The sequence below is a fragment of the Teleopsis dalmanni genome, chromosome 2 (assembly GCF_002237135.1).
Source record: "Teleopsis dalmanni isolate 2A chromosome 2, ASM223713v2, whole genome shotgun sequence".
Taxonomy (NCBI): Eukaryota; Metazoa; Arthropoda; class Insecta; order Diptera; family Diopsidae; genus Teleopsis; species Teleopsis dalmanni.
In genome coordinates this window covers 164,926,970-164,949,529 of record NC_051847.1, presented here as the reverse complement: position 1 = coordinate 164,949,529, position 22,560 = coordinate 164,926,970, and the positions used below count along the sequence as shown (strand labels likewise).

Sequence of the window (22,560 nt, the reverse complement as noted above, 5' to 3'; positions counted from 1 at the left end):
TGTTATCTAATGTAATTTAGCAATAGCACCGAGGGTTTGTTCACACAGCTGGTCACATTGAATATCCCGCTTTATGATTCCGTTTATAGTTACAGCTAATATGAAGAACGTACCTTACAAAACGTTATGCTAAGGACATTTGGGAACCATATTAGACTTTGCTAAATGTTTAAGGTTATTTAAAATTCTTAAGATCGTCATAGACACGACCATTCATATGCCACGACGAAGAAATTGTCTCACGTCTGCTTTGGCACTGTTCAGCATATGCTTAACGACAATAGTAAGAATTTAGAATTCAAATGATCTTGATCAGCTTCAAGACCTACATTTAATAAATATTTTAGGCTTTTCTAAAGGTTCAAGGTGATTTTTGACCCCTAAGACACCGTTGTAGATACAATACTCTTATTATGACATGGAGTTTCTGGTGTAATGATTCCTGTTGCAGTTATGGGCAAGACGAAGTAATGTTTGTTACTGTCTATCATGTATGAAACGATGTTTATCAATGCTAAGGATTCAAATTTCAAAGGATCACAATCCGCTTTTAGACCTTTATGTAAAGAGCATTTAAGGCTTTACTTAAGGTTCAATGTAATTTTTAACCCCTAAGCCCATCGTTAATACAATACAATTGTTATCCATCCAATACCGTCACCATCCAAGATAATCGTTTGCAAAGTCTTTCTGTTCTCGAAACCAATAATACATTTTCGAAGCAATTCGCGTCGAGTGGTATTATAAAATGAAACTTACAGAAAGAGTTAAATGCTATGTGTTGACAATTCTCTGAAAAATTAATATAAGAATGGATCAACCGCTGACTTAGTGGTACGATGCGGCCTATTATGAGGGTTTCAGAATAAATTTTCATTAATTTATGTTTTTTTTTTTGTTACATTCAATTATATCAGAAGTCCTTTACAATAAAAAATTTTATTTTCATTTAAAATAACTATTAACATAATTCTCAGTCAGTTGGACTCATATGTATATATTTTATAAAACTGCCCCATACCAATTCCATTACACCTATAAAATATGCACTAAAATAATATAAATAGTTAAATAAAATAGTTTATTTTAACAATAAGTAAAAAAGTGTGTTTTTTTTAACAGAAATTATTTTTTTATTCAGAAAATAAATTAAATATGCAATTTGTGGTAAATATTGTCTATTTCTATAGTTTCGTCATTTATAAACAAATTTGTTTCTTTTATTTTTAATATTGAGTTTTTATGTGTTGTCGCATAAAACCTCTTCGATGTCAAAAATATGCAAAACAAAACAGGAAGGACATAAAATCCTAGTGAGAACTTAAATCATTTGTAAAAATCCGCAGAATTTCAATTTCAAATCAATTCAGCCAACACGTTGGGAATGGAATCAAGTTTCAAATTTTATACATTTTATGCAATTTTTATTTGTTTGTTGTTGTTGTTGACGTTTTTAAATATATTTGTTGGTTTATGAAATTTGTCACTGGAGACCTGAAATTTTAACAGTTCTGTTTACACTTTAATACCACGCAAACATGTCGACTGTTTGTAATTTTTCCTCTGTTTTAGTTTCCCTCAACCCTCATCCCTCATCGCTCATCCGACTTATTTTATTCAATAGAATTTTAAGCAACCTCGAAAACAAAGCCACTGGAAAGTTGGGAGCATACACATGGATTGGTTTACATTTGGAATTTGCTTGAAATAACAATAAAAACCCAAATCCAAATAAATTGAAAATTTGAATTCCATTTCTTTGTGGGTCACTACACTGGCGAGGCTTTACCGGTATTTCGGTGGAAGTTAATTTGAATTTAAATTAAGATATCCCTTGGAATACTTTCCTAAAACCTACATTTATATGCAAAATACGAAATATAACAAATTTTTTATTTCTCACAAAAAAAAAACAGCGCAAAATATACGCCACTTTGTTATTTTGCCAAAATTATGCGAACTGAGCATATGTGCATATGTGGATCTCTGGTTCAGCCATGAAAAATTAGCATAAACATATACATTCGAGTTTACAGAAGTGATAAAAAACAAGATTTATATTCCATGTTTGTTGCTTTTTGAAAGTTAATAAGCTAATAACAGTAAAAGTAATAATTGTAGCAATATCTCCGGCTGCTGCATTTCAATATGAGTGATTCTGCTTTGAAAGTTCATGGAATAAATTGCTTCAGATATAAAATAATTTAATTTATAACAGAAACATGGTTTTAGCAGAAATGTAAAAAAAATGTCTAAATAAAAAATAATATAGACTTTATGTATTCTAATATAAAAGTTAAGTCGCACTTAAAATGATTGTAAAATCTTTAAGAAATAAATTGTTAAGATGATTTTCTAAGAAAAAATAATCATACTCAAGTTTAATTAAAAATTAATCTATAAGATTCATAGGAAAATATAACTTTTCTACTAAGCATATAACAAAAGATCACTTGTTTAAATGACTAAAGCAGTAATGAACACTTTACTACTGAAGAGAATAGCTAAGGGTATTACTGGTAAATATAATGATAACATATATGTTGAACTCAATCTTCCTAGTTAGGATCACATACGAGTACACTTGATTAATATAAACATGAAAGTTACAAATGAAAATTATGAATAGAAGCTATGAATATTGAAGAACTTCAGTAAGCAAAAGAAACCAAAAAATGCATTAAATCACAATACCACAAGAAAATATTGAAATCTGACCTATAGGCCGACAAATTTTAAACACATAAGCATTGAAGTCGACACTAATGTAAAGATTATTAAAAAATATTTTTTATTTGATAAATACATTATTTAATAACTATTTATAATAAACCGTGCTCCATCTTATATATCAGTGTTCTTCTTTAACTAGAACAAGATTAAAAATCTTCGGATCCCTCATTCTTACTGATCTGACTGAGCTGTCAACCTGTAGTACTAGGGACCTGGCCAAATTTATAGAACTGTCAGGTTAGTTTCTCTTCACCTAATGGCGGAATCGTTACCTTTTTCGGAGTAGTCTGTGTACTGATTTATGTACGTGCCAATGTTATTCCTATGGTACTACAATAAGCTGTCATTCGAGCTCATCATTTGGGCTTCTTGGAAACAAAGCCTCCACTCCAACCTACCTACCTACCATTTATAATAACATTCAATAATGTGCTATAATTCTGTGTTCATCAAAATTAAGTATATGAAATAGAGATGATAATAATCTTTATAAGGAAAGCTAATTCAACAAAATTTTTTTTGGACTGTTAAAATTACCAACTTGTAAGCAGAAAAAAATTAACTCCAGATCTAAAAAACTTTGACTATATATATTTTGGGTAAAAACGCAATAAAAAGCTCAGTGTTGATCATCATTATTTATATAGAAGCACAACCACTTTTTAAACACATATGAAGTAGATTCTGAATAAAAACATAGTAAGTGTCCAAAGACACTTTCCGGTGCAATAATAGGCCACTCCGCTTGCAATTAACACCAACACAAAATAGGTGTATGCAGGAGATTCTGCTGTGATAGGTAAGAGTATATGGAACAGCTGCTTACCAACTCTGATGTACTAGTTCACAGGCGACACACCATTCTAAGTGCATACCAACTAGAGAATGAAGATCTCCAAAAGATCTCTCCACAAAAAGCTTTATTTTTAAAAGGTTTACTTCCTCAATATACTAAACTTCTTAATACAAAGGGGTGCACAATAAATCAAGCTGGTCACAGTGCATAAAGGTCTAAGGCAAACCCATAATCTATTGCTACTATATAAAATATGACAGATCTTAGATCTGCCGTTTATGCAATAATTGATCAAAGGATCCAAAACTATTACAATTTTGGATCATTTAAACAATTATTGCATAAATGACACACCAAAGTTCTGTAAAATCTTTAATCATCGAACTTACTCAGTGTCATATAATAAAGTCATATTTAATGGATTGGTATGACAACCCAATCCTTCGAGATATATTTTGGAATCAGAATATTAGAACTAGAATACATTTTAGTACAACATCTTTTGAGTAAAGTACATACACTCATATAATTAAAACCATTTTCGCTATTTTTCACAACAATTCGTCCAATCAACAGTTATTCAGCGGAGTTCTTCAAATAACAGTACTAGATAATTGGAAGTGTGGTAATCCTAAGTAAATATTATTTTTTACAAATGCCCTTCCCTCATTTTTTCGCCAAACTGAAAAATATTAAACAAAGTTCATGAAAAGAAATTGAACTGCAATGTCGGGCTTTGCTTTTCTTCTTTTTTCTTCGAATTTGTTTTGGAACAAATTTTATTTTTCACTTCCATTTCAACGAAATAATCCTCCATAGCTGCTTTTTGGCATGCGAACTGGTATGTTCGATGTTCGATGTAAACGTGATATTTTGATAAGTTGCTAAGCAGTGACATTGAACTTATCGCTAATAAGTTTGACTTTAGCCGTGTAACTTTCTGCTCATGTTCGTGCCAATAACACACAAAGGCAGGACAAATTGTCGCGACCGCAGGAGAGAACTTTTGCAGAAATTTTCTGGGTGCAAGACCTTCCAGAGAAATAGCAGAGGAAACGTCGTGACAACGGAGGTGGTTGCGCGTGTAATGGTCATAAAACAAACTTAGCTTTTATTGTGGCATAAGTTTTAATAATGGAATTAATTCCTCTGCCAAAGCAGAAAATAAAGGCTGGACAATGCTAATACATTTTTCCTTCTTGAAAGGAATACCGAAGGTTACCAACTTTATGCGACTTTCGCTTTGTCTCTGAACCACATAAAATGTATTTTTCGTTTTTTATTTTAAAAAATGAAGTATAAGACTTTTGTGAAATAGATAAATACACTTAAGCCAACAACTTTAAAGTTGAAAAACTTATGCATTAGAGAAGCATAAAAAACAACACTGACAGATTAATGGTTTAAAGGGAAAAATAGTTACTCCAGCAGTGCAGAAAGCAAGTAAATACATAAAATGTATAAAAATTTTTTTGCTGAGCAATTGTTTACAATATTTAATATTTTTTCTGCTATACGTTTGCATAAAAAACGATGTTGAAGTTTTTCACGCATAAAATCTCTAACCTTGCTCTGCTGTCATTTCAATGACCTTTTGCTTGGAACCGAACAAAAGAAACCGAGCGGACATGAATGTGCAAGAACCACATAAAACATAAAGGACTCACCTTAAAAAGTATTTCCGGTCGCACATTGTGTCTGCATTTCAAAGTGGCACTTGATCCTCGCTCCACATACCTTGGTACTACTAATTGCACCTCCAACTCAGATTGTCCATCTGCAAAGCAAAGAAAAAATATTAGAAATTTTCTTTAGGTGAAATATAACAGGTAATATACGTATATAAATAATTTTTTTATTTGAATAGAGAAATTGGAAAAAAAGATGAAAACTTTTTACTTCACTAAGTTTGCCCCAGCAGGATTCAAATATTTTTTCTTCTGACACTGGAATGTATACGACAAACCGCAGCAAATCAGCTGCAGTTAAGTAAAGCTTTCAATATAAAAAAGGATGAACGCTTTAAGTGCAGTGGGAAAAGTGCAAAAAAGGACGAGATTTTGCTTAAGCGCGTGGAAAATTGCAAATGTTAAGAGAGTGCATTTTAAATGTAGAAAGACACGGTGATGGATTTATTTTCCTTTCAGTTCTGCACAAGAGTTTTTGCGACTTGCATAGTTTTCAGTTTAAATTTATTGCAATTTATTTGAAAAGCAAAAGCCAATTGGCTTAAATAAACTCTAAAGGATTTTCGTTGCATTTTCTTTGCAAGAATTTTCTTATTTAACACCAACCAGGACTTAACGTTGCACATTTTAATTAGTCAACTCAGCACTTTTCATTTGATTAGGACATATGGTTTTAATAGAGCAAACAGCATTAACCATTTGAAAATATAAAGCAAACAAAAACAAATACAAATAAAAAATTTTAAATCAAAATTCTTTAAATTTTTTAAATTGTTGAACTAAACGTTTAATCATAAATTGTTTGCTATTAAAAAAGCAAACATATTAAACATGTAAAGTTCTTATTATTTGCTCTCCTACATGACTAATCGAGGCAATTTAAATTCCGATAGTAAATTTCAAAATCGACTTGAACTAAATGACTCAAGTTAACAAGGAACCACACACTCAATAGGACGTTTAATTTTCACAAAGCACCACTGCACACATTTACTCATCACTCCAAGCAACATGCATGTAATATGAGCCAAATCCTACAAAAATTCGATAAATGATCGATTTAATGTTCCATGAGCAACCCAACTATCATTAACCCGCTTTGTAGCTCGAATATCGAAACCGGTGCTATAAATCTTAATTTAACTACGAAAATTGTAACGAAAATGTTGCTCCAAATATTTGCCTTTCAAATCTGCCCCAATGCCAGTGGAAGTCATGCATGCAACTGACTGCCACATATCCAAATGCACAGATACCAATTTATGTGATTACACAGACTAGCTCGACGAATATGTTTAGGTTGTGGTTTAATGTGGCACCTGGTGTCATTACTCGTACGAGTTGCACAAATTTCACCAACCAACCAACTCGTTGCAAAGGATAAACTTTATTTGGATAAGCATAAGTTTTCTAGCTCCAGGGTCTTGTAATTTTGTTTGCAGAAGCGAATACCACCTTCTCTCTTTCTCTCTCTGTGTTCTATAGTATATACACATATTTACTAAATTCCTGTACCTTCATATCTACGTCATTATCATCACTAGCGTCATTAGCACCAATGTTATTATCATCGCAGGCATGCAAGTTAGGCGCTTGTTGCACTGCATGAAATTCTGTGCAATTTAGTATAAAATGGATGCAATTAAGAATGCATGAAGCCCAGGATATGAAAATTAAAACAAATAATGTAAAATATTTTATATCTTAGCAAAACACTGCAAGGATTATCATATTAGAAAATTACTGAAATTCTAATCAACTAATAAGACAAAGGTAGGAATTGTAATTATTTTTTAACTCGAAACCGGAAAATATAGAAGACGTTGTTTAATTATAAGAGCTTATCTGGCTCACATTTGAATATTTAATAAGGAATTTTCATTAACTAAAGTACTTCTTTTTTTAATTTAATAAAAATATTAATAATAAACTTAAATTTTTTGATAAGACTTTTCATTTATAATGCTATTTTTGATAAGAAATTTTTATTAACTAAAATTTTTCCAAATTTAATAGAAATAGTAATGATAATCAAAGATTTGTTTACATATGTAGTTAGGTACCAATATGAATAATTAGAAGTACTTACGATGTAACCGCAAGTATTAAATAAATTTCAATAAAATAGTATTCAGTCATATATTATAAGCTTTTCGATTTTTATAATAATTTTCAGGCGGAGGTGCTTGCTATTGTGGAGTCAAGAGTGGTTTATGTGATAACCTGCCATGATGGCTCAACACCATTGTGTTCTCAACACGCTTATCAATTTCCACTGGTATCAATTAAAGTTATGTGTTTAGCATAATTTTCCTCTTGGTAAGGAGCCAGGCCTGCCACAAACCTCTGCTGATCTTTGGATCAGAGTAGCTGGTTGAATGCAACTCCAGGTCATATTAAAGCAAATAAATATAATCATTTTTCCTGCGTAAGTTTGGGTAGCTGAATGAAAAATCAACTTTACGTCGAATGAAAGTAAATAAATACAATCATTGTTCCCACATAAGTTTGGGCTTTAACCACAGCTACCACGACGCTGCCAACCTTGGTTAGAACAGCCGAAGTTGTGAGCACTGACCTCCGTGATACCAGATTGACGCCTCTGGTCGGGTACCGTAAGTGCAAACTCGCATACTACCATTTACACTCCAAACACTGTCGGATGGTGATGGGATTTTACTCACCTCTTACGACAAGCATGTCTTATCTCAGGAATATTCTAACCCCTTACCCGTAGGTGAATCGACATTCGGATATAGTATTCAGCCATAAATGCTAGGCGCAGGTGATCATTATTGCGAAATATTATTCAACCATATAGGGTGAATAATCAACCATATAGGAATTCAGCCATATAGATTGAATAATAATAAGCCATAGACTTCCTGATCATTTTAGTATTTTTCATGTGGAGATGATCGATATTGGCTACACTACAGCTCTTCTGAAAGTTGCTTACATATACGTAATAGAAATATAAACATATTATTAGACAGTCAAACTGTTTTAAAGTCCATGAGTTCACTTCAGTTTACATCCACGACAGCATTTGATGACACACATCTCTAAATAGCACATCGATTGCTACTAGGGAAAATATAGCTTCTCTTGAATTGGAGAATATATTCAATAGGCATATATACTATCAGACAGTGAATCTGCTTTAAACTATTCGGAATTTAGCCTAATTTATATACAGAACGATTTTTGACCACCATATATCTCTAAATAGAAGTCTGCGCAGCTTAATTTTTCTCTACTCTAGATTTGCGGACATAGGAATGTTTTTGGCAACTGTAAGTCAGATAAGCTGACCAAACGAGATGCTTCAAGTAATCATTGGGGATAATCCTAACAAAACACATCCGTTTTAACAACAAATCTGTGGTTGTCCTTTGTCATTACTTCGAGGATTAATTAATGTAGAAACAAACCGAAATTTGATATAAAAGTTGTTTATAAAACATTTTGATAGTTTAGCTCAATGATATAAAGTTTTTATCTACTAGATACATATTATAAAATGATGTTATTTTGTATTGCAATATAATTTTGTAATAATATTTCTACTATATATTTTATTTAATAATACAGTTCTTAGTACGTTCGTTTAGCAATTAATTATTATTAATAATTCATTTGATTATGATATTTAAAAAAAAATGCAGTAAAAGTTATTAAAATAATTATTTAATTTTTATATTAAAAATATTTAAGTGAAATGAATTTTTAACATTAAGTATATACATACGTCGTAGTCGGTTTTCCATTTCCATTTTACCTTGCAATTATTTTTAGATTTTCATACCCACTCCGAGGCAAAAATACTTTTACATTCGCAGTAGTTCAGATACTTATCGATTTTATATTTTATGTTCATGATTTTTATGCGAGGTTATTTTATTTAAAAAATGTGAAATAAATCACTACGACTTAAATATTTTCGTATTATTTTTATCAGGACATTTATATTTAGTCGTTAAATACATGAAATAAATTGATGAGCATTTCCACCTAGACGTGGATATCTGAAGGTAATAAAATAAAGCTCATATCTATGGAGTAAATAAAACTCAAATGAAAATGTAATAGTTTATTTTTGTAAGGTGTTTTCTTTTTAAATCAATACGATTTAATAGCTTTTTTTAAACGAAATATTTAATATGCAAATGATGCACTTTTAATAGTTGTAAAACGTTTTATAAGGATCTGTGGAAGAATAAAAGCAAATATTGGTAAAATTGAAAGCAAAGGATTAAGGACAATAAACGAACCATTAGCATAGTATATAAAACGTGTAAGATAATTTCCATTTATAGGAAAAAATAATATTGAAAATAAAAGTGTTTATTATAATGAGGAAAATTAATCTGCCGCATGGATTGAGCAGCTAGCTTAGCCGAAACTCATTGACGGTCTTGACCATTCATTAGCTAAGTCATATAATAAACCCATGCCAAAATACTCTATATGAAAATACTTTAAAAAGATGGATTTTATTAATTTTACTATAATTTTAAAATAGATTCGCTGTAGTATAGTTAGTTTACCACATAACGTATTTCGAAAAGTTTGAGAAAATTTTAATATGTTGACAAATACAAGATAGATACTTCAGCGTCTTACATTCCTGATTTAATTTATTGAAGAAATGGTGTGAGAATTTAATAAAAAACAACGATTAGACTCGGGACATTAAATTTGTTGAAATTATTCCCAGATGAGAAATAAAATGTATGAGATTTACATTTACATTTATTCAATGAAAAGTAAAAGTTTTAAAGTGCATTTCTTTAAGCGAAAAATACTTTTTGCTTTCACTTTAAAATATTTAATATATTTAAAAAATTTTTTTTTGTTAGAACAATCATTAAATTTTTAAGTAATACCTAAGATTCCAATACATAATCAGTTTGATACTTTGTGAGTGAGATGAAGCACAACGTTTATTAAAAGGTAGGCGGATCATGTTTCCAAACGTGGAAGGTGTTGGATATCTTTAGTTAAAATATTATAAACCTTACCTTATTTAAAATCGACAAAATTTTTTTTTTCTTCAAACTATCAATTTCAATATTAAACATTTGGACAAATTAAATCTTTTTGTTAGAACATTGTGCATTTTTATATATGCTTATATTAGTTTAAAAAACTGTGGACATCAAGTGTGTCCAGAGAAATAATTTATTATAAAAAGAAAGCCTATGGGTCCGCAGCGTAGGTAATAGTATTTTACAAGATGTTATTAAATAAGTGAATATTTAAAATAAAATAATCCAGTCATTTGTGATCCAAATCATGCATCGCTATTTGGTAGAAATTAGGTAAGTGGAAACTGGTTGGCTATAACAACGTGAAATAAACAGATACATAGTTATCAAGTGATATAAGGTAGGTAAAGCCTCTGTGTTGATTCTGTGGTAGATACTTTTGAGACTATTAGGAGTGTTTGAAACGCAGCAACCAAGTACTTTTAAAAGATATTTTTAAAATCTAATTTTGGTCAAACATTAGTAGGACTTTAACGTAGGACACTATGTGCCGTAGTTCTACACAATAGAACATACGATAGTATAACAACTAAAAACACTATATACAAAACTAAGCACTAAACTAAACACTTAACTACACATCTAACTAAACAGTTAACGAAACACTTAACTAAACACTAAACGAAACACTAAACTAAATACTAAACTAAACAATGTTTTAAACACTAAAGTGAACACTAAAGTTAACACTAAACTGAACACTAAACTAAATACTAAACTAAACACTAAACTAAACACTAAACTAAACACTAAACCAAACATTAAATTAAACACTAAACTAAACGCTAAACTAAACACTAAACGAAACACTAAACTAAACTGATCATTTAATATCGATTGCTAGTAATATTGATCTTTGTTACCGCAAGCATACTTTAAGCGCGATTTTTTATGTTTATATTGTATAGTACTATATTTTTATTTTTTTTATTTTATTTTAGAATAAAGCAGTGCAATATAAGAAGTACACTTTCTTATTTTCCTCGCTTAAACGGATGCATGGGTTCTATAAAAAATAATGGCAAATTAAATTAAATGTGAAGTTCAATCGCAAGAATGATTCAAAGTCCGAGCATAACATTTATTAGAAGAATCACATCACTAACTTGGATTGGATAAGCAAATTAATTTTTAGCCGTTCCTATAAATACTGAGAGGTGAGGTTGCAAAGACTTCATTAACAGGAACTAGAATTTTAATTACAGAACTTTTTTTTCTGGCATGTAAATTATAAATTGTACATTTGTTCTTTGAGTAAAAAATTGTACATTTGTTCTTCATATAGTATGTTCGCTTGTTAGATAAATAAATGAATATTTTATTTATACATTCTCTAAACAATTCCCATAAGATATTAAATTACACCATTTAAAAAAATATGTTTTTTTTTCATAAAAATATTTTCATCAAATTTATGACAAATGGTTAAGGCAAAACATTGTAATTCGGTTATTTACATTTTCTTTATCTTCATTTATAACACTTAGTACAAGTTAAAGTTGGGCACGTCTGTCTACTGCAAATTATTTTGAATGTAATAAATTTTATTTTATTTATATCCAGCAAAAGCAATGACCTAAGGAATTTTTTAATAAAAACAAACTTACGGCTTTCGTTTTCAGTTTTATTTTTCCATGTAAGTCTGAAGTACAAAAAAGTAATAATAATGAACTTTTAGCGTTTGGAAAAGAGATATGGTGGAGAAAAGTTATCATTTAGAAAATTTAATTTTCAAGTTCTCTCCATTTGACTGCCATACATAAATACGAGTAATGTAATTTATTACAATGGCAATACAATAGAAAAATGTTATAAATGTTATGTGTTTTGAAGCAACTAATTCCATTAATTCACGTCATTATCTTGTCATCAGTCATGCAAAATGTCATCAAAAATATTTTGCTTCACACACAAGCCTGAAACGCCAAATTAAATGAAACGAATCGAATCGAAGCGAACTTTTGCCACACGGCAACTTGTTGCAAAGTGAAACTCTTTTGATACACAACAGGAAGGAAAGCGCCAAGAAGCAGCATGTCACCAGTTTAATTTGAAACATGCTAACGAGCAAATGAAAATTCATGAAAATCCAATCACACTGACGCCTTCTAAAATGACATGAATAACTCAATGGAGCTACGAGGCAATGTGGCTATGGGGCTACGACATCGCGTGCACCTACACCCATAAACGATTTTATAATCATTTTCAATGTCGCCATGAGAATTTCGGTCGAAGTTTATGCCTTCTTCTTCTTTTTTAGTCTTTAGTACATTTCTGGTTCTTATGTATGGTTTGTTCCTTTTTTATGCCAATTTATCATGTACTCACTTTTTCCTTATTTTGGCAATAAGCCAAGCAATGCTGCAGCAAGTTTCGGCCAAAGGCAGGCACACCACATTGACAAACGCCTGAAAAGCTTCTCAGAACTTCTTCCTTTTTTCTTTGCCAATTATGTGCTCGCCACAAACTTGTGGCTTTCTTTTTTTGGCCTCTCAAGTAGTCAGAATATGACCTCCTCCACATTTCTGCACTTTTTCATGAAGCCCAAACTCAAATAAAACCACAGCTGTTAACCTCTGACATGCAAAAAATAAACGCTGAAGCACTTTTTATAAGCGGTTATTGATGACATTTCATGAAGGTGACAATAAAGATGAGCGTCACCACAACGTAAATAATCTATCAATCAACATTAGTCAAAACAATTTATGTTGACACCGGCGATAAACGGAAGTTGTTTTTGAGATAGGAACACACTTTTTAGCTCAACTTCAATTTTAACTTCAAATGAACACTTAAAAAACAATTAAAACGCAAACACTTTCAATTATAATTATATGAATATTTTATATATAATGTGACAGTTCTTCACCACTTTCTGTCCTACCGACATAATTATTTTTCACTAATATTGGACGAAATTGCATGAAAAACTATTTCATGTAAATATTTTCTGACTTCAAGGTAGAACCTTAATTTATAGTTTAAACACGATCTTATAGAAATTGATAGGAAAAGCATGACCTTGAAACTTTAGATACTTATTTCGAGTTCATTAAATCTGTTTTCTATAATAAATCACTGAAAGCAAATACTAGCGATATTTGGCTAGGTTCTTCTTCAGAATGGGCTCTTCATATGATTATTCGTGCTTAATTTTAAATTATATTATTGGAGACTCTCCTGATTTATGATATTAATAAAGTCGTAAGCAACAAGTTATCTAAAGCCAATGCTTAGTCTGATGAAGTGATAAACAACAATCTAGTCAAAGTGTAGAGAGAGGTTTTGAAGAAACCTCGAGTTAAAAAAGAGTATAAGTGCTTAAGTGCACTAGCTCAAAACAGCTTCAACATAATAATAAAGCTAATGCTGAACTGTCGTTCCTGGTTTACTCATAATTCTCAATATATGTATAGAAAATTTTTAAATATCAAGCCTAAAACCTTTAGAAATGGGTCCCATAAATTTGTTTATATATTAAATCTGTTTCATATAAAAAACTTAATGTCTTAATAGCAAATTTGTCTTTTTGACATTTATTGAACCACAATAGTCTGTTAAGATCATTATTTTTAAAAACCATTTATGATCAATATTTGGCATATACGAAATTGTATGATCAGCACAGTAATTAATTAAGTTTTCATCAGTGAATATGTATATTTGAGAAGCTTTTCATTAAATCGAAATATATGATTCTTTAACTACTTTTTAAAGTACAGAGAGGTCTTATTGACGATTCGTTGACATATCGTGTTTCAAGAAAGTAAACTGCTTACCCAACATGATTGACATTTACATCTTCAAACCAATGTTTGTCTGTGTTTTCTCCATGTTAATTTTCCCATTATACATCACAGGTCAGATTACGTTACCATTTTAGAAGATTAATTCTCGTTATCAGTTAAAGCTGTCGCAGTTATAAAAAGGACAATAAAAGTACACCCCATCTGTTTTATTCTTGTCCGATACTTGCACGGCACCGACTTACTACTTTAAGAGCTTAGTCCACTGTAAGATCTCCCTTTTCCAAAGGTTCAAGGTAGTTTCAAAGCTCTGAGTTTTTCACCTTTGGAACTTAGTCAACTGAAAGACCTCCCCTTAAGTAGCATTATAAGCTTTCCCAATGGTTCGAGATGGTTTAAAATCACTGAATTTTTTATTATACGGTATATGGTACACAAATAATGGGCCTGTGAACACTGCAGAACTCTAGTGTTTAACATACAATATATCACATTAAGAAATTATTAAAGTACAGCCTATTACTATCACTTTTGATCAGATTTGAGTCTATTAGTTGAAAGTTCAGAGAAAGTTAAACTTCTTCTTCATCATACATACTTCTTACTTCTTCTTTAATTAATTAAGTTTTTGGCTGACCATACCATACCATTGGCTGGCCAAATATCTAATACATTCACCAATGTAACCACATATCTTGTCTTTAGTTATTCATAAATAACTAAAATTTTTGAGGTTGCAGGAACCAAAGATTGAAAATATACACTATCAAATTTTGAAGCTTAGAGTCAGTATTAATAAGCCAACTAAGTGTGAAGCCGTACTTGACTTTATGTTCGAACTTGGAGTTTTATCAATTTATTTAAATAGTGTATTAACTATTTTGTTCGCTATGTTATATTAGAACGAAGTTATGGAATAGAGTAAAAACTATAAAATAATTAAATTAATTAATTATAGTTATTATTATTGTTAGATTTCTATTATTTTTTTGTAGAGAAATCAGTGTATTTATAAACTTTAAATAGTTTTCAAATAACCCCTTTTAATGATCATCTGATCCCTTTTACTATGGACAGCCTAGTCAATCGTAAATAAAATACTTTATCGCGAAAAATGTCATGTATAATAGAAGAGAGTGATTCTAATATACGAAGTAATGGACAGCCGGTTCAATCGTAAATTAAACACTTTATCGCGAAAAAATGTCATGTATAATAGAAGAGAGTGATTCTAATATACGAAGTAGTCTTTAAATAGACCATTTGCTCTTCGAATGATGATTAGCTTAACATTAAGGAGCTAATACTTTAGTACATATAAGAAACAATGCTAATAAACTATTTTTGTAACTCTTCATGGATTTTCTATTCTCTGTTTAAATATCAATTTCATTAAACTGTATAAGTATACGTCTTCATACTACCCTTAACAGTTCTAAGGTAAGTCTTACAAGCTATAATTGCCCACAAGTGTTGTAAATCAGATGTATATTTAGAACATAATTTTATTTCCATTTTAGTGGTAGTAGTTCAGTAGTTAATAACTCAAAGAGCATGTTACGCAGTATTTAAGATACAAAAATACACTTTCACTTTTTTTGTAACATTGAACTCCTATTTATTCACACTTTATTATGCTACATTAAGCAAATAAAGAAAATGTCAAACTGACAATTCCTAAGACACCAAACACAAATGCAAAGTTCATTTTCCAACTCTCCAACCCCTTGTCCTATCAACATGATATACAACTTAAGATGGATTTCCTTGGTTTATTGAACAAATAAAAACAAAAATCATTGATTTCATTTGATTGACACAAAAAATGTTGTCGAATTACGATTCGAACGATTCGAGCGATTCGAAAAGGCAAAAGCGATTGATAAACTTGTAAGTAACTAACTAACGCCAAATCAACATAATCAACAGTTCTGGGCCATTAACACTTTTTCCAATTACAACAGGATTGGAGAGCAGCAACAACCAAGTCAGCAACATGCAACAAAAATAAACAATTAAATAAATATTCGTATTTATTGTTAAATCAATATTTGCACTTTGGCAGCTGTTGGGCGGAAAATCACTTAAACAGCTCCCAGTTCGAGGCACGGGCGCTTGGCACTTGGCACACCAAACATGGACACCAACAACTCCACACAGCTTGAGCAACAACTCCAGCGGCAACAAAATGGCCATAAAACAAGTTGTTCAGCATGGAAACAAGTAGTGGCACATCCGCACCGACACATATACACGTTGCCTGTTGCAATGACAACGCAATTATCTGCTTTTCAATTTATTTTCGATTTTCTACGATAATTTTTCTTTTCCGGCTTTTTTGTTGTTTTTTCGTTCACTTTTATTCATTTTCTTCACTATTATTTTTATTATTTGCGTTTGCTTTCGAGTTTGCTGAATCATTATCCTTGATTGCCATTCAAGCATTGTAATCACTTTAGTGCTTTCGGCCAAAGTTGTCAATTTGCTACAGAATTTTATTTCACTTTTTATTTGCGATACTCGTTTGATTCGCTGCGCTGTGCAGTCTTGATAGGCAGCTGCCAGCCGTACCACCAGCCGGACCAGCTCTTGGCGTTGCTGTTATGGATTTGTTAGTTGCTGGTCCTTTGTTGCGTTGCCTTGTATCAATTTGTCTAGTGCCACTATCAATTGTTTGCCTTCCACAATTCTTATCAAAACAACACATAGATTATGATGATGGTAGATACTTCAACTTGAATTGTTTATTTATACCAAATTAAGACGCCTCTAATCCCATTGGAGGAAGCTTCAATTTGATTATGATTTGCAAAAAGCAATAGACCGGCAAATGCCTACTTGTGTCATATTTTACAATTATTTGAAAGCCATGTGGTTTTATTGGATTAGTGGCAATGCAGCTTTTTACTTATTGTGTTTCGGAAGTGCTTCCCTAATTCAATTGTAACATGTATTGATATGGATTCAACTTTGCAACCATAAACTGCAGATGAATTTCAGTCAGAATGATGATATATGTGTATTGAAATAGGTCCGGTTAGTTGGCTTTAGTAACTGCAGTGCTTCCTCTTCTGGTCAAGTAGTGCAGAGAATAATGCAATTTGATTAATGTAGGTAATTCTTATTTTTAACTATAATATTATTATAATAATTATAATTATAATTATCATTAATAATCACTTAATGATAAGCGTCATTTTGTTACAACATAACCGGTCAGTAAAATCTAAGTCAGAACCAATCTGTTTGATTAATAAATAAGATCATTTTTGAAGACATTCAAATTGGCTGAAGTCGTCAAGGCTCAAGCAAAATTCGACTTAATTCATCAACGCGATCTACTTTAAGAGTAATACAATCATTCCAGCACTTCTCTAACACTTAGATAACTCTTTTATGAAATGAATAATGTGTAAAATAAATTATCCTTAAAGTGGGCATTAGTTTCGGCGATGAATTTTTCATTAGACCCACATGTCTTTCCCTGGAACATTTATTAGAGCTCTACGAACAGGTAGTAGTCATTGGCCTCAAATATTGAGACTGTGGTGGGTGTGGAAGTAATGCCAAGAGTGATTTAGCCACGGTATCCAATGACTTGTTACACGGCTTTATATCTTGGAAACAGAAAACTTTTTCTTCTTCGTTTTGGGTTATGGTTGCACGATTTTCTACTCCAAACGTATTAACTGAGCAATAAAGTGTTCGGTATTGATGGTCCGGTGTTCTGCGAAGTAGTCGATGGGCAAAACTTTACGTTAATCCGAAAATACTAACGCCATAACCTTCATCATCATCTTATCATCTATATGGACCATATGGAAGTCAAACGAATAATAATTACAGACAGCACATCGAAAGTTGTTGATTCCAGTATCAAAACAAAATCATACAACAATTCTATATATAGCAATTTAAGGATACAACCGAATATCACAGCTCACAAAATTAGCATGAAAATAACCGATCTTTGTCTAGAAAATAAAGTTCAGCCAATTAAGCAGATATATTATCCAAAAAATCCAATTACGTATAAAATCAGAAAACCACTTCTCTACCATTTGTCTCGATGAAATAAAGTTTGGGTAGTACTTATCAAGCCAAACTTTTGCTTTTGCTTTATCAATTGTTCCAATGTACTGGAATCTGTTGTTCTAAAAATATAAAGATTAAAGTTTCAAAAACAGATGTAACTACATGAAAGAACAAATTTGGCAGGTATTAGTTAAAAGTCACTGTTTTCCAAAATTCATATGATTTGTTCATGAGTGAATCTGCCAGTGTTTCATCCTACGAACTTATTAGTGTAAGTGCTATCTAAAATTAATAATCACTTTATTAGCAACTAGTGAAGATAAGCAATTGATCGAACTCTTTTATTTGTATGATCAGTAGTAATTCCCAGTTCTAACGGAAGAAATAACTACAGTATTAACTTCTCGATATATAAATGCCTCACTTTCACCTTAGTAGGAAGAAATTGTACAAAATGACCTCGAATGCATAAGCTGTTGGTGCAACTCTAGCAAATTTGTTCAGTTTTAAGCTTCGAGCTTTAGAACTGAACTTAGAACTTTTTCCAAATTCTGACCATTTTTAGAAAAATTATATTAACTAAAAAAAACCAAGTGCCTTGCATTTGACATTAGGAAAACAACTAATATGTTTATATATCTAAACTCATTTTAAATATTTATCATTCATGTCAGAAGCATTCCGAATTCTATTCCCTTGATACCTGATATTTGTTGAAAGTTTTTAGTTTGTTTGTCGTTTGCTAATGAAAATGGACAACAGTAATTTGTGTGGGCTGCTATTTATGTGTAATTTAATTTTTAATACTACTTCAGAGCAATGCAAAAAAAAATATTAAAATAAAAAACTAATTTAATAAAAACTTTATTAAAATCATAAATGTGCGTTTATTTAGGAAAGTAATCGCTGCATATGCCTTACAGCGTACCAAAGCTTGAATTGATGTTTATGGCTTGACACTTTCTTAATATAAAAAAATTAAATAAAAATGTTGTTTGCTTCTTGCATTGTTAACGTTTCGTCCTTACAATGTTGCAAAACAAAAAAACCAACAAAAAAAAAAACGAAAAATATCTATTTTACAGCAAACTTTGTTTTGCGCTAAAAGCTAAGAAACTCAGAAACTCAGAAACCACTGGGAAGTACGACACCAACGACGACGAAAATTACATCAAGATAAGCTAACATCATAACCAGTACACCGAGTGAAACACGTCCCTCCTGGCCACAGCACCTAAAATGTCATTGCAAATTTAAAGTTGGCGCAAAACCTCACGCTTCCGTTTATTATTTTCTAAGCTAACAGAGCGAAGACTAACAACTTCTAACAATGGCGCGCACACAGGAGACGGAAACACTTTCCTTTGCCATTTGTGCTAAGCAGATAACGGTTTAACTTACAACCTACGTAAATATTATATGAATATAAACAATGAGAAGCCATTTTTGAGGAATTAAAACAGAAGGCAGCGCTTCAAACCCACCAACACCGGCCCCTCCCCACAACATCTCGAACAACCAAAAGTATTAATAATACACAGGAAGCCATTTTCCCAAAAAAAAAAAAACAAAAAAAATAGCTTAGAAATATAACTGTACAAATAGCAAGTATTAACGGAAATAAATCTTGTTTATCCACTTTTGTAAATATAAAATGGCGCTGAAAAAAAAAAAATTTAAATAGCAGGCAAAACACGACATCAAAAAGGGGGAAAAAATTATTCTATGATTTTTAATCACAGAAAAAATAAAGAAAAACAAAGCAAAACAAAGGAAAACAAAATGAAATGAAACGAAAGAAAAGAGAGAAAAAGAATTGAAATGAATTTGTTTTCACATTTAGCGAATAAAAAAAAAAAATGCCGTCAAGGTCGTTTCCGCACACATACTCAACTACTTAAAGCCACAGCAGTAAACACATAACCTCACAAACGTAATCAAAAAGGACACACACACACACACACACACATACACATGTATGTGCCAAACGGAAAATGGCAAATCGTAAAATGGCTTACAAAATTTGTACGGTCCACTGAAGAGATTGAAGCGTTGAATGAGAACTCCTTGTGAAAATTACTGTTGCCGAGTTAAAATTGAATATAAAAAGGAACAACAAAACGAATGAAAAGTAAAACAAAAGTGAGTATTCGAAAGGAGCAGAAAAGAAAATCAACTGAAGGAAATTGCTTACACGGGAAAACATGTTTTCTTAATGTGAAAACGTGTGAACTAAACGAAACCTCAAGACGTAGAATTTGCACGAAATGCCAAAATGCTTACATTGATAGGTGCGCCCAATTTGCTAAATGTACTAAAAGCCTAGACTAGTTTACTAGCTGGAGTTTTCACAAACTCAAATGATAGTGGAAAGTAGTTAATAAAAAAAAAGGAAATAGTGTAAAAAAAACTCTTCAAATTATTTAATTGAATTTAATCCTTGTAGAGGAAAAAATTAAATCCAAATAAAAAATTAAAAAGTTAAATGAATTAAGAAGAATTCCAAAGCACAAAGTTTGATTACAAAAACGACGTAGATTAATTTAAATAAGCAAACTAGTCGATGATAAATAATATAAATAATTTATATTTATAATTAATTTAACTAATATTAATTATAATTAGTAATTAATGAATTCAAGTTAAGTAGTTATAAAATCAAAGTAGAGAAAAACACGAATCGAACTAAATTTATCTTTTATTTTGATATATATTATTATTTACGCATTCATTAAAAAAATGCTATTCATTGTAAAGTTCGTATAGAATATGAAATTCAACGGGTCTATAGCGAGAAAAAATTTGACTATCTTCCATTTCAAATTGCTTCCTAAGGAACACTCCTGAAAATATCATACTTCTCTTGAAAATGCTGTTTTGAAGTTTGATGTTGAATTGAAGTTTATGTAAAAAATTGTGAAGTCCAAATGGCTCCCTAGATAACAGAAAAAAATTCAACTATATTCCACTTCTACTACCTTACCAAAAATGATCAACTAACATATAAGTATGATATGTCTTGAAAAAATGTCATGTGCAAGATTGTGAAATCAATTGATTTTCTAACTAATGGCAAAAAATCAACCATCTTCCACTTTTACTACTTTACTAAAGTTAATCAATCAAAATGTGAAGTCCAAAAAGCTTTTTAGTTAGTGAAAAAAATTTGAACTCCTTCAACTTTACCTATCTACTAATAAGTGACAACCTGATGTTCCAACATAACAATTTTGTCTTGATTTTCAAAATGGCAAAAAATATATTCCAAGTTCTTGCCCATCTTTTGCAAAAACTAAATCAAAGTTTTTAATTTATGAAATCATAACCATTAACAAGGTTTATATCCTTCATTTACTCGATCTTCTTTATATACAAAAAAGTTTTAGTTGCCATAACTGCATTCTTTTATTATTTCTTCTTTTTTCAGGTTTAAACAAAATGATCCAAAGTGATTCAAAATGATCCAAAATGGTAAAAAAAATAAGTGGTAGCGTAATTTTATGCTGTTTTGCACTGAACTCTAGCTTTAATTTCTTTGAAGCTGTGAACTTAAAGTTTATTTTGAGAAACCATCGTATCAGCAGGAAATTTTTCAATGAAAGAATTATAATTAAAAAATCTTACACCTGTTTAGTTAAGCTGCGGTTACGGTAACAAATGAATTAGTAGAAACTGATAATAATAGGATGGAGATGCTCCAATTAATTCCCACATTCTCATAGGTTAAACTAAACGATAGTCTATGCTATATAAAATTAATAACATATCTTTAATAAAGATATGTTATTAATTTATCAAAAATGTGAATTTGATTTTCTGGAAGACTTCTTTCGAGTAAATAATATCACTAATGAAATAAATTGTTTAAAAAAATGTTCTGTAATTATATTTTTAATGTCATTAAATAAATCTATGGGATTGTAATATTTTTTTATTCTTATTCACATTAAAAAATAAATTCATCTATTTGTGTTTTTGTTTGGATCTTGAAGAATTATTTGAGCGAAAAAAAAACAACCATATTCTACAGTTGTCAAAAAATAATCGATGATGGCATATATTTATATACCTATATGGTGTTATTACCCACCCTATCCTGTGTATGATAATTCACCATTTCTTGCTTATATTGTCAAAGTTCGAAACGCTCCAGTTTGTCAAGGTTTTGTTATTCTGTGCTTTAAAAAAGCTTTTTACTTGATAAATTATTCAACCAATTTATATTCTGTTACGTTTAATTTTGTTCAATAATTCAATATACCTTTTGGTATTTTTGGTCAGTAAGTATACACTCTTTAAAAAGATTAATGTATTTTCTTAATTTTAATATACATTTATAACAACAATTGTTAGGCGTTACGTTTTTGGGTTCGTTGTTCTCATATGAACAGGGTATGGTCATGCGCAAAAAACATCAGCCTATCCTTACCAAGACCATGGTTGCGTGGTACTTATCACACCCTCTCGAGCCGTGCACCTTGTTGTAGTTGATAACTTTCATTGAC

General features: G+C 30.8%; 1 protein-coding gene across 1 annotated transcript in view; it reads right to left on the bottom strand.

Annotated features, from left to right (window-relative positions):
• LOC119676088 overlaps positions 1 to 7,917 on the bottom strand; it is a 72,168-nt gene extending 64,251 nt beyond the window's left edge. Inside the window, exons 1-3 of the mRNA XM_038087315.1 lie at positions 7,902 to 7,917; positions 6,720 to 6,830; positions 5,197 to 5,306 (exon numbers count right to left, since the gene is read on the bottom strand). Coding sequence (XP_037943243.1) covers positions 5,197 to 5,306; positions 6,720 to 6,830; positions 7,902 to 7,917 — 237 coding nt within the window. The remainder of the gene's footprint in view (positions 1 to 5,196; positions 5,307 to 6,719; positions 6,831 to 7,901) is intronic.
• Between the last annotated feature and the right edge of the window lie 14,643 nt (positions 7,918 to 22,560).